This window comes from Etheostoma cragini, chromosome 24 (genome assembly GCF_013103735.1).
Source record: "Etheostoma cragini isolate CJK2018 chromosome 24, CSU_Ecrag_1.0, whole genome shotgun sequence".
NCBI classification, from domain to species: Eukaryota; Metazoa; Chordata; class Actinopteri; order Perciformes; family Percidae; genus Etheostoma; species Etheostoma cragini.
Genome location: NC_048430.1, coordinates 5,804,676 through 5,817,803, shown reverse-complemented (window position 1 = coordinate 5,817,803; position 13,128 = coordinate 5,804,676). Strand labels below are relative to the sequence as shown.

The 13,128-nt window shown below is 41.0% G+C and overlaps 2 protein-coding genes across 22 annotated transcripts in view; one reads left to right on the top strand and one right to left on the bottom strand.

The window, feature by feature from the left end:
- Positions 1–522: 522 nt before the first annotated feature.
- Positions 523–3,627, bottom strand: cenpl (centromere protein L). 2 transcript variants are annotated; one of them, XM_034864611.1, is made up of 5 exons: positions 3,382–3,627; positions 2,482–2,656; positions 2,130–2,381; positions 1,095–1,664; positions 523–958 (listed from the first exon to the last, which is right to left on the bottom strand). In XM_034864611.1, exons 1-5 carry the CDS (start codon positions 3,399–3,401, stop codon positions 884–886), a joined length of 1,092 nt encoding a protein of 363 aa, XP_034720502.1. In that variant the 5' UTR covers positions 3,402–3,627; the 3' UTR covers positions 523–883. The 2 variants fall into 2 exon arrangements, with proteins under 2 accessions (XP_034720502.1, XP_034720501.1); XM_034864610.1 differs by having other exon boundaries at positions 528–958; positions 2,130–2,384; positions 3,382–3,626.
- Positions 3,628–5,863: 2,236 nt separating this feature from the next.
- The window catches only part of LOC117939342 (peripheral plasma membrane protein CASK), a 45,865-nt gene continuing 38,600 nt past the window's right edge, over positions 5,864–13,128 (top strand). For 6 of the 20 annotated variants that reach the window (XM_034864587.1, XM_034864596.1, XM_034864595.1 and 3 more), the window contains exon 1: positions 5,868–6,824. In XM_034864587.1, coding sequence (XP_034720478.1) covers positions 6,760–6,824 — 65 coding nt within the window. In that variant the 5' untranslated portion in view covers positions 5,868–6,759. Of the gene's footprint in view, positions 6,825–13,128 lie in introns of all 20 variants that reach the window. The other 14 variants (XR_004655566.1, XM_034864583.1, XM_034864581.1 and 11 more) reach the window with 7 other exon arrangements.

Sequence of the window (13,128 nt, the reverse complement as noted above, 5' to 3'; positions counted from 1 at the left end):
CTAAAGTGTTTTTTTGGGCAGGATTGGGAAAACTACTTAAAGCAGATTACTATGTCAAGTTATGTCTTTATATCCTTATGCAGTTGGGGGAAGGGGATTGCATTACAACATATGGCCATTTCAATGGCAACTAAATTTGATAAGCTGGTCCAATGTGATTGTGTAAAAGGGAAAATGAATTAATGTGAGTAATGAGAACCATATGGGTCAGACCCGCTGTGTCAAGGAGTAAACCTCTATATATGGATATCCGCTCAACTAACTGAACTATCTGGCCGCCCTTGATTTTTCACTTTTTGACTGAATGATAAAACATGAATGAGAATCATTAATTGCAGATGACTGAAAACCTAGAGTACAGGACAAAACCCAAGCAGGCCACTTCAAAACGGATGTAAAATATACTTTTGTGTAACTGCCTCTAGATTTCAGCTAGTGAAAATATATAAATGCATCTGCATGCATGGACCAGATACAGACACCGCCCACAGCTGCGTAACACCAGTCACCTTTTTTCCTTTTATTTACATCTATAAATGACACAAAATATATAAACAGCTAGACAAGAATATACATGGTATAGTTACTTAGTTTTTGTTAATTTACAATAAGAGGTGGAACCTATTCCTGTTTGGCAGCACAGCAGACACGTTAAACAGAACACTAGAATGTTTTCCTCAGTACTCACTCGTGATTATTATGGTCGTCAACATTTCCTGCATTGCGGTTCGATGTAGGAAAATAGGAGGAAAAAAGTAGCCAGAATATGATTTGTGCTTTCATTGAAGAGAATGTTTTGAAAAATGATTTCATGCTTTGAAAAGAGGTTTAAAAACAAACAACAAAAGGCAATCTACATTTGCAGTCTTTCCATAGCTGTCACTCAGATGGGCATTTTGAGGAGGGCGCACTCTGTCAGTAGCGTCAGGGTGGTGATCATGTATCTGCTGTTGGCGATCTGAAATGAAAGGAACCAAATATTAGTATACCAATTACATTTACTGTGTGTGTGTTGAAAGACATGATTAAAAAAAGACAAGGGTCTTTTGGAAAACGTTGCTCTCATGAGAGCAGCTGTTTGTGTCGGACGGTACCTTGATTCTGCCGTTGTTCTTGGCTGAGCCCAGGGCTGTGGAGACCTGGTCGAGGCTTCCCGCTGACAGATCCAGCCTGAAGTGTCTGTAGAAGTGGCTCTGCAATCCCAGCATGAACCGTGTCACCTCCTCAATGTCGATACTACTCTCCTCCTCCGCCTCCTCCCTCTCTCTATTCCCCTTGCGCACACTGCCCCACAGCTCCCAGGCATCTTCTGAGTTTACTGTGTAGGTGACCTGCAGCGGCGGCACAGCTGGAAGAGTCCAAATCATTTTGAGGTGCTGAATGCTGTACTCGTTGTGGCAGTTAGTCCATAATGCCATCAGCCATTGTAGGCTAGTATGGCTGATTTCCAGGGGGCCAAAGCAGCAGTCGAAGGACTGCTGGAACCAGGATTTGACCAAATTAGTAAGACCCTCTGCCCCACTGCTGCCGAAGAGCGGCAGACAGACGAAGTCCTTTGGAAGTGAGCCCAGGTATTCGGGGTTGCCGTTGATGCAGGTCAGCCAGCCGCTCCATACTGGCTTCTGTGGCTCGTCCTGCCTGGCAAACACAGGCTTTGAGTAGACCTGTGGTGGGAAAGGGAACAGTTACACACAGCAGCATGAGGGTTTAGTTTCACAAAGAGAACACAAGGCATACTCAAGATCCAAAGCGTGTAAATACCGTTAGAGCCCGTGCTTTTTTATTCATGGGAAGTGGAAGATTAAACACATTCCATTTAAATATGACATACTACCCATGATTAACTGATTTTTCCAAACCGTTGACAGCTGTAAGCCATCTGAACTAATTTTATTATCAATAATTAAACCCATGTAATTCTCAAGTGAATGCTGTAGAACATACCACAACTTTGAACATTTTAATGAAATCTATGTCTTGTTTATATACTTCAAAATCCAACTTTGCACCACATAGCGGAGATTGGCTTTGGCTATTAGAAAAACCCTTTCAGGCAATAACAATGAGGGGAAAAATGGACACCATGAGCATAAAAAGCTTCTCTCAGCTCGACAGAACCCTGCGCTTACCTGTATGAGGACAGTCTCAGCATCCTCATCCGACTCAGTCAACCCCTGCACCAAAGAGAAAGAGACTCTGAAGGTTTTCTGTGGTCCCTCCACCTCCACTGCCATACCTTGCTGCTTCTCTGCAGCAATAAACGCTGAGAGCTGCCTGGAGTAGCTCTTCAGCTGAGTGTGCCTGAACTGATAGAGCGGAGTAACGTACGACAGCTGCCACTCCGTTTTCACTAGTAAGGTCAGCTGCGCCGCATCCACCTTCTCCTTTGACAAGGAAAGGAGAGGAAAGAGAAGATGAGTATTCTGTGTCATGTTGCTGATTGCATAAAAACATGGAGAACAATGGCAGTGGCTGACTCACAGTGATATTGTGTGACTTTGGAGCCCTTCTGCTTGTGTTGAGCCTCCGTGCCGTCAAGGCTGGAGTTAAGCCGAGACGTGAAGCCGCACCTAAGCAGCTGCGGTACGACAGCCTGTAGCTCTTACTTTTGCTCCTCCTCTGAACTACAACACTGTTGAGGGGAGTCCTGGTCACACTGGAAATCAAACAGACCATCACGTCAGCTTTATCTGGTGTTTATCCTTACAGTTTGGTAATACAGATAATAACTTTATTTGTACAGCACTTTTTAAAACAAGGTACAAAGTGCTACAAAGTACAAAAAAAAATAAAAACAGGATTCATAATTAAAATATAAATGAAATAAAATAATTTAAATTGAACAATAATAATAATGCAACAATAATAGCAATAGATACAAGACCAAAGTGAGTCTTAAAAATGGATTAAAGAGAAGCCACTGAGTATGGATGCCTGAGATCTCTCTGCAGGGAATTCCACAGCTGATGATTGAAGTTCTTTTGTTGTTCTTTATTTTTCAGTAGAATTGACTACGGCTAAAGTAATAGTATTTTGGCTGACAACCATTGTGAGAAGAGGAGAAACAAATGTAGATTTAGCACAGTGCTCCCTTGGGAAAGGGATACATGCCGAATTGACAAGTGAAAGCAAACGATTCGTAAAATGTCGTGTGTCATTGTACCAGATTGGTAACTTTCATGAAAAGCAAGGCAACATTAAACGCTGCGATTATTGAATGTTGTTTGGCGTGAAATTCTGTTCTTACGTAACAGAATGGCACCCACCGGTGCTATAATACCGTAATACACGGTTCACCAAAGAGTGCTGCTTTTGTTGTTGCGAACGTTAGCATACTTTAAATAGTATTTTTAGAATGAAGTAGAAGGGGTTGCGGATTACCTGTTATGATGTTGCTCCATGTTTGGCGTTTTGGCCGAAGCAGAAAGAAACCGGAAACAAATTTAAACATCGCGCTTTCCCAGGAGTCTGCGCGGTTAGTATTAGCCAATCACATCAATCCAAACAGGAAGTGGGGTTCTTCTTTCTTTCCAAACACTTTTTTTCAAAATAAATCAAATATAAAATGTTTAAAATTCGAAATTCAAGGTGCTCTAAGCGATGTTGGGTTACTTCTTGTTGACGTTCGAAGTATTTTCAAACAAAATGAGACTAGCTTCCCCCTCCCTCCTCCCAATCCCATGACCACACGTTTCAACATTCTGTTGCATTTAGCCTACATCATCAACATGTTGCAGAGTGATTGGAAGTTTAACAGCGTTCTAATAAAGTTATCAATCTGTGACATGTCTGACCCCCAAAAATAAAAAAAATGAAGTGAATAAAGGAATTTTGAATGGGTGAAATATAATAAATGCATTGTTTCAGTTAAATCTAACACACTGTAAGGCACTTAGTGTAGATGTTTAACATGTTGCAAACCGAGCACCTGCCAGTCTGCTTTGTTTTTTTTCTTTCTGTTTGCCTCTTTGTGGCTGCAATTGTGCACAAATTGAGCAGATTAAATGTCCCAATTTTTCTGCATTGAAGTGTTCCCCTTGTTGTGTCGGATAACACCTCAATATCACAAAACAAATAAGTGAATTTAAGGGCAGTCATATAGTAATATTGTGCAGTATTATACAGCCTGAAAAGGCAACAAATCAATGCAACATCCTCCTAAGTGAAAAAAGAAGTGTGAATTTGTATTGGTGTGTGCGCGTGTTTCACTTGCTGCCAGTTTCATATGCCACAACCGTAACCGTTCCCCTCCCCGTTACCATGGAAACTGTGCCCTTTCCTTTTTATTCTCTCACCGTGCATGGTGCTCCCCTATTTTCTGTTTATTTGTCTTATCCCTTTCTCTTTTTCAGCATTTACTTTCTCCATATTTCTTTTCCCCTTGTCTTGCATTGGCCCTTATCTTGTATTTGTGTGAGCATGTGTCCAAGTGTTCGTGTGTGCGGATATTTAGCAAGCAGGCTACCTATGTATTGAATGAAGGGCTGTTTAATAGCACATTCCCTGCCATACATACAGTATGATGACCACATCAACAGCCAATCGGATTGTCGGTAGCTGCTGGTGGGCTTCACCCAATGATGTGTGAGCAGGCATGCAGCGCCATGGAAACTGCAGAGGGCGCCATAAGAGAACAGCGCACTCTAGTGGCACCACATGTCTTTGTTTGTCCCCGTCTGTCTGCATGAGTTCACCTTTCTGCTTGACATAACTTCGGTTGCCTGGTACTTATTTACTCGTCTCCCAGGTCAAACTTTGTTTTCTTTCTTTGATAGGCACTAGGGAAAAGCATGGCTGACTTGTAATCAATATTCCATATTAGGCCTACTTTGTCAAACTGGTCGTCTTTTTCATAAAATATAATTTATGGTAGGCTATTTTATAGTGTTTGTGGGAATAATGGAAAAGTTGAATTTCCCCCAAAACAGGCAAGCAGTTTTAGCCATGGCCATATTTGTTTTACAATAATTGTATATTAGGTGAAGTTCTGAATTATGTGCTTACAAAAAAACATATACACACAGATTTTTTTTCATAATATTCATGTAATGTGATATTGTCCCTGTTTATATTTTCTGATTTGTTCTAAAAATATTAGTAAGTTGTTGTCGTTGGTTTCATTCATTTTTTGCCATGTGTTGAAATGTAGGCTACTGTACTTCAGAGGATGTCCAAAATGCAGCAGTGGGAGGTGCCCGAATCCTTACATCACCTCCAGGGGGCATCACCAACACATTACAGGGAACACACTCAATGGTCTTCCGTACCTGAGGTAATTCCACCTGCGTCCCTGCACCCGCCATCTGCACCTGCAAAGATTACACGAAAGTAAATCGACTTAATCCTCACATTATTAGACACTAATCACCTCTAACACGGTTCTCCAGAGCCAAAATCTTGCCAAAATGTTACTCATTTAATGAAAAAAGGCTTGAGATTTGCTTGATAATCATACCACCATTTCCAGTGGATACAGTTGATGGTCATTAAAATCTATTCGCCTGTGTCACTATCCCATTGTCAGTTTCAAATGAATAAACTAATACAGTCACCAAGCTGTAGGCCTACATCATTTTGCTGAGAAACGTCCCTAATGGGAATTTGCAACCTTCCCTATTTATATAGGCTACTGAATGGGGACATACATCTGTCAAAACGTGGGAATTACGTTATTACTGTCAGGAGACAACGCTGGGAAAAAACTGCATGTTAAAGGGATGGAAATAAGAAGAGCAAAGGCTGACGTAAGGTGATGGTGTTTGGATGGTAGGCGCTTGCGCGGGGATACACTGAATGCAACCGTTGGAGGAGATTAGGAAACTGCGCCTAAATCGGACCCCGAACGTACGCCATCTTGGCTCGAGCGACGCTAGAATTTGGGCCTTCTTTTCCAGGCCATTTCGGCTCTGATCGGATCAGTTTCCTGGACGATAAAGGGAGGAGCCTGGCATTTCTGGTGGTTTGAGGAACAGCCAGTCAAAGCCAGCCAGCATCTGAGCCAGCGTTGGAACTGTAGCAACAGAGAACGAAGGCTCGGCTCTGTTGGAATACGATATAATTTTTATATTCACACACAGACGGTGTATGCAACCGATTAGTCGTCGAGATGCACGTGAAGGTCTTCCATGTGGTCTGGGGAAGCTGAAGCATATTGCAGCCCGGACACATTACGTTTTCGGTGGGATAAGCCATCTGTGATATACTGGGTGTGCACAGCGCAATAACGGCGCGAGCCAACCGGTTAGTCCATCGACAACTAGCTCATATTAACCCAGCTAGCCAACCATTTTCGAGAACCCCGTTTGCTTGCGGTGAAACGAACATATTGGTCGGTACGGAAAGTGTCGGTGGATGCTGCTGAGGAAGTCTTGTGTCTGGCAGTACCCAACAGTAAGATACAAACCCGAGGCATGCAACGAGGGGAGTTTTTCTGCAAACGAGCGAGGAAATCTCCACGCCCTGGGGTCTGTTCTGTGGTTACTATTTAGCTAGCTCCCTGGCTAGCTTTCGGGAGAGAAGCTCAAGAGAAGGTGGGGCCGCGGAGTGACAGTCTTGGACGCCAGCTAATGTGGCTAGCTGGATAACTTGTCCTCTTGAGCGGCCAGTGATTTTTTTTTTTGTTTCACTGACATTAGGAGGGTTTAAATTACTAGGAGTGTGCATCATTACAATAGTAACCTGGAGAAAGCACGTTATAATTGATTGTTTCCAAATCCGTGTGGGTGGGATATCTTGAGGAGAGCATCCTCGTTTACCCGAATGACCATGGCGGACGATGACGTGCTGTTCGAGGATGTCTACGAGCTATGCGAGGTGATTGGGAAGTAAGTACCAATAACATATATTAATTATTTCTGTTGTTCGCTTGGGTTTTACATTATTTTATCTGTTGTACTAAACACTCTCCGTTGCCACACACACCACAGCTGCAATGCTTTTGCTTAATTACTGTTGTTACTGGCCCGCAGTTTTTTTTAAGGGGAAAGTTCACTGGGTGGGTGAGGCGGGGTCGCATCTTAATTTGTGCAGTGCCATTTAACTGTTATTTATTGTCATATACTGTATGTTGCTAGCCCATAATTACCTACAATTTTAGGAGTTGCACAACGTGTCTGACTCGAAGACCTCTATGCAGGAATTTGAATTTACAAGACTGAGTAGGAACGTGTATCAGACATGGACTTCTTTTTAAGACAGGATTATAAGGTGGACTAGTACAGGTCTTGGTGTTCATCTACGTTGTTTAAACATAGGCAACTGTGCAGTGAAAAAACTCCAAGTTCTTACTGTATGTCTACGTTAATACCATTTATTGCAGTTGGTGAAGAAATGAATTCTCATTCCTTGCTGACAGACTGGCAGCTTGGTTTAAGTGACAAGACATCTGGCTTCACATCTAAAATGTCTGCAGACAGGATTGTCCTTCTCCTAACCCCCCTTGTTTTGATAGGAGCCATACCTGCATACAGTTACAGGCTGACTCGCATCTGGTCAAACACTCCTTGAAGGTGTCAGAAAAGGCATAGATTAACAGTGAGTTTATGTAATGTTTTTATATAAGGCAGGAGACTGAAGGAGGCCCATTTAAATCATGTGAGACCAATGTTAAAGGTGTCATGAAAATTGCCACAGTATGCATGTTACTTCTGTGTGGTCAGAGATGACTCCTGCTGGAAGTGAGGTGGGAAAGCTGACAGGCCCATAACGGCCATGGGCCACCAGTCAGTCCCCTCCCCCCGTAAGCTTCACTCCCTGGACATCTGAGGGTCCATTACGTTTGTTCTAGTGGAAAGAGTCACACTCTATCCAGACCCTCAGGCCCTGTTCTGTATCCTAGGATTTTCTGTCATCTTGGTTACTAATTGATGGTTGGTCCAGGACCACTACCTTGGAGTCCCAGTAAAGGATACAAGAAGCCACTGGTGAGAGTTAGTGAGATAACAGAGCAAACCATCTACATGTTTGTATGGTATAATTTGACAATACAAATAAACTAGAGTGGTAAATACAGGAATGTGGAATCCACAGGCCGTTGTGAATGGTAGATGAAGAGTGATTTTCACCGTTTTTATTTTCTTTGCTTGTCCCAAGGTGGGGGTCAAGCAATATTTAAATTCTTTAGATAATTTTTTATCCACCTCAGCTTTCAGATGAGCTGTTCCATGTAAGGGGGAATATAATAGATGCCAGCTTCTAGATAATGTCTTTTCTGTAATTATCAACCTACATGGCAATACCTGTTTATCCTGCATGGAGTGCCACCTTTTGTAGAGGTTAATACATCCAGGCTACATTTTATAGCCAAAATGTAGTAACCTCTATCTGTTTGGTAGCCCTAAACAAACACTGAGAAATACTGTATTTGCAAATGCTTCTAGATTTGATATCAAGCGGTTGGGCAGGGTATGGTCACATAGTCCATACAGGTCAGTAGAAAAGTAATGCCTGAGTGAACAACAGTTTGACTGGAGCTTAATTTAAGCTTTAGTAAAGAAGCAAGATGTCACATTAATGTCACAGAAAAGACCAGAAAATCCCTCTTATCCTGCCAGTTCCTTTTGTGAAACTTTGGTTGATGGATCAAGTGTGTTGAGTCCTGGTGTCTTGGGATGTGTTGCAGGAGGTAGGGGGGATCATTTTTCTTCAGCCGTGGTAGGGAGGGGAGGGGGAAAAAGCTGAGGCAGATCAATGGAGACAAGTGGAGTTGGGGATGGGATGGCCCTGAGGCTAAGGATATAAATAATGCCAGCAGACATTGACTGCAGCACTCTGCCATCTCCCACGTTGTTTTTAACCACAGGTTTTAGTCTTAGCACAACTGTAGTTGGTGGACAACATGGCAGACACCTGAAACCTCATGATGTCAATTAATTCACATTTTTAATGGAAATGCTTTATAGCCACAGGAAACATAATGTAGACCTGTTCCATGTTGTTCTTTCTGGTAAGAGAACATTCCTGCTCCTACATTTAAGCCTAAGTATGTTTTAAAACAGAAGTTAGGCCATTTTGGCAAATAAGGGGATGGCAAGATTTATCTCCACGCAAAATGGATTGAAGGCAGGATGATGCTTTGTGCCTGTCATTGGGTTAAATGGACTGACAATACTATATCAATGAAGACCTCCAGAATTTTATTAGTTTTTTTTTTTCATTATCATCCACATTCAGTACAATTGTTTTATCTGACTTTTTCTGAGACTTATCTGTTAATTCAGATATGTCTAACCAACATGACATATTTGTAGGTGAAATGTTTTCAAAAACCTGGTTCTGAGATTAACATTTCAGCCACAGTGTCTCATCAGGGCACACTAATTACCAAATACTATAATTGAGTGGGTGAAATGAGCTAATCCCTTAGTTTATTGTAATTAGTTAGTCCTTTACATCCTTCCATATAGGCCCAATGTTAGAGTTGTCATGGTGATTTGTCCCACAATATTGGATGGTCTTGGTGATGTTGTATTATTGTCTCTTTTTGACTTTAGCTCTTTTCAAAGTTTTTTACATAAGCTCTATTACCCAGTCCAAGCCTCCTTCAGACTTCTATTGTTGTTCCGAGTTGTTGTCTATTATTATCCCTGATCGGCTCGTGCCACGTTTTGGGTGCTTTCTACTGAAAGAAGGTAAGGAATTTCATTTGAAGAAAGTGTTTTGTATGACGTTATGGACTTCTTGTTGACATCTTCTTTTCCTGATAGTGTCTTCTTGATTAGGTTTTACAAGTAACCTGTTTCTGCGATAGTATAGAACTTCAAGTTTAGATGTTTTTAAGGCAATGATTGTCTCAATGCACACTTAAGTACCAACAGATGGTCCTTGTCCAGTTGAATTCTCTCCCATCAGTGCTGCCTTCTCATTATTTTAAAAGGCAAACATGCTTTTGCATTACAGGCAGCAGTGACAGTTTAGCAAGGTTTCAGAACTGAAAGAAGTCAAACTGAAGACCGCACTTTCTTTATTTGAAAAATAAATCACTTATTAAAGTAGTTGGTGATTATTAATCGATTAATTGATCAGCTGACTAATCGTTGCAGTTATACTTTTAGCAAGTCCGACCCCGGATTTGTAAGGGCTTATAGTTGCATGGCAACAGCAAGAGCTATATAGGTCTGTATGGCATGGTCATAAAGAGACACATGGACCTGTCTGATTTTACAGCTTATGTATGTAAATGTTAATTTAACTCCCATGGGGTTATACTCTCTTTATTTCAATAAAAGAAGATCCAACAGGTCAGGTGTCAATTTAACTTCTGACTGGATTTACTCTGGTTAAAGATGACAAGCTATTGAACAGGCCTGGGCAGCGCATGCTTTGCTCATAATATGTTCATAATGATTCTAGTTTGCATAGTTAATATGTGATCATGATATGATGTCGAACATAATGCAGCACCCACAGGCCTGTGTTTTTTTTAGTTTAGATTTCAGCTCTATTTGAAGTGTTTGCAAAGTGCTGAAACAATTTGATCCATTTCTGTCTGTAGTGATTCTGTTTGAATAGGACTTAGGTTGTTGAGAAGCAACATTTGAGTCACAGTGCTCTTTATTTCAGCCCCGGAGTGCTCATTAGAGCCAAGGATATTGGGATGTGCGACTCAATCTAAACCAATGTAGTGATCAGCCCTTTGGCTTATTCTGAGTTGGATAATTAAATTGCTTGGACGACATTTAAATCCTACATTTTCATTGATTTGATCGTTTTTAGTGGCTCATAATAGTTTCTCCCCAAACAGATGCAGCCTTTAGCATCCAAGTCTTACACAAAATGCTTTCCTGCACGGATGGCAAGTTGTTGAGCCACTAATAGCATTTGCTTCCGTTTGTCTAAATTTTAAGCATGTAAACAGAAATGTTAGTTTTCACTAACCAAATGTTTTTATTAACTTCAAGCTGGTTTATACAGCATAAAACAGACAAGGCACAGTTATTCAGGAAATATTTATTAATACCCTTTCAGCTTGATCCAGCCCTCGTCATGTTCACTGATGTGACAGGTGGGAATTATATTTGTCAACATGTAGAAAAAGAGAATATCTTCCCACTTGTGAACAGGGATGTAACGATTATCGGTTAACCTTGATAAAGTTGTTAACAATTACCTTATTTCATTAGAAATATTATTATCACAGTGGATTACTGCGTCTTGGAAACCATGTTTAATTCTTCCCAGCTTCATCTGAGTCTCCTGAAGTTGCCATACAGGTGCACTGCTTAGCCTTCAATGTGTGTTTCTAGAAAACGGAATCATGGCAGGAGGAGTTGAAAGCGCTCACGACATTCATCAGCCCTCTAATGGTGTTTTTCCATTAATGGTACCTGCTAGACTCGGCCGCGGTACCCCATCCTCCTTTTTCCATTGCAGATTAGTACCGCTGTGGCTGGTTGTCATAGCAGGAAACCGCCATGAACGCGACACACACACAGATTGGAGGCAACAAAAACGCTGGCTAAACTGTTAAACATGATGGTTTTGTTCAGGCTGTTGGTGTTTGTGCTATTTTGGATTGCATATCAAGGTATCTTTCTAGTTTTCTGTTCCCTCATTTATGTAAATGGAACTGTCGTTTTGCTATGAAAACCTGGGGTTCAAACATCCACTGAGCTTCTCCTGCTGGGATCATTACAGTTATTCATATTATTTTTTTATTATTATATCACGTTATTGAATGTGTCATCTTCCCATTTTGTAAGATATCAAGAGACAGTCATGTTTGTGTCATTAAAAAAGTAATGTCAAGTGTAATATGATATAGACCAAATCATGGATATCGCCAACAGTGGCGGTTGATTTGAATTGCGAAGATACGTGAAATCGGCAACCTTGTTTTGGGAGCAGAAGTTTTCTACTTGGAAGTTATTGTAAACACACACATGGTGATTCTCTCTCATGCTTGCCCAAGACACAGGTCTGCAGCCAGCAGTTCTGTGTGGCTGCTGGCTCGCGCAAATAACTTTACTTTTAGTGATATTAAACAAAGAAGTGTTCTCCTCTGGTCTTAAAATGGTCATAAATCAATACTAGAGTAGCTACTTCCTTGTTTACCGCTGCAATGAATGAAATGCAGAGGAGGACAAAAGAGCATCTGTTGACACAAAATCAAAATTGATTTTCTAACCGCTAACTGACGTTGTCAATCCGAAGGATCACTATGGCTGGCAGTGCCATTGTGCACATATACATAGATAAGGACTGTCCAGTAAAGTTTACAGACAGCATTTCTGCAATCTGCATACGTTTTGTGATTTGTTATTGACTTTCATATTAATATTTACACCAGGCTTATTTGTCAGTGCTTTATGTTGTCATGGTAGGTCTAATTATTAAATTTTTCCAAGGCATGTTTACAACATTCCTCTCCCTACACAGTACAGTATATGAGCAGTACCACAGTACCTTTGAGCTACCCACACACAGCAGATCATTAGTTGTGAATAGATGGTGGATAGGTGAAGCTTTCTTTCAGACTGCAAGGCCAGACTCTGCTGGGTTGTTTAAACAAACCTGGATCCTCTACTGGTTTATGTAGAGGTAAGGATAGTTCTGCCAAAGCCTTTAAACCTCTTGAGGGTGTCTCTGCTCTAAATTTTAATTTTCAACCAGAGTACTAATTTCCCAGCTAATATTTAAAGGAGTCTCTAATTTGCATAAGGAAGCACTTTGGATTAATGTTGCTTAGACATTCACAGACTACTGTTGAACTGTACTGAACTTTGTTTAACTTGTGAAATGAACAGCTTTGCACTTGAGCTCAGTTTAGGCAGTAGGGCAAACAGTATTTATCATAAAAGCCTTCTGTTGGAATCCCTTTTAATGTTGTGCCCCTTAGAAGCACATCCCTAAATGTATTCATAGACAATTGTCAGCTCCGTGCATCCATGGACTTCAACACTAATATGCCTTATTTAAAAAGTTCTACGAAAATATATTGACATTATATCACTAACATGCCTGCCAAATCTAATGTCTTTTTTTCAACAATTAAACAATCGCAGAATGCTATGATTTCATCCATTTGCAGACACCAAGTTCGTTTGGACATATAGCTATTGCAATGGATTTATCAGAAAATATTTAAAATTACAGTGGAGAGAAAAGTACCATTGTAGGCTTATTACCTTA

Coding starts and splice junctions, on each gene's coding strand:
- cenpl (XM_034864610.1), bottom strand. CDS start 3,401: ATGGAGCAACATCATAACAG. Junction 2,385..2,481: donor CAAAGTCACACAATATCACT/GTGAGTCAGCCA, acceptor TCCTTGTCAAAG/GAGAAGGTGGATGCGGCGCA. Junction 959..1,094: donor AGAACAACGGCAGAATCAAG/GTACCGTCCGAC, acceptor CTTTCATTTCAG/ATCGCCAACAGCAGATACAT.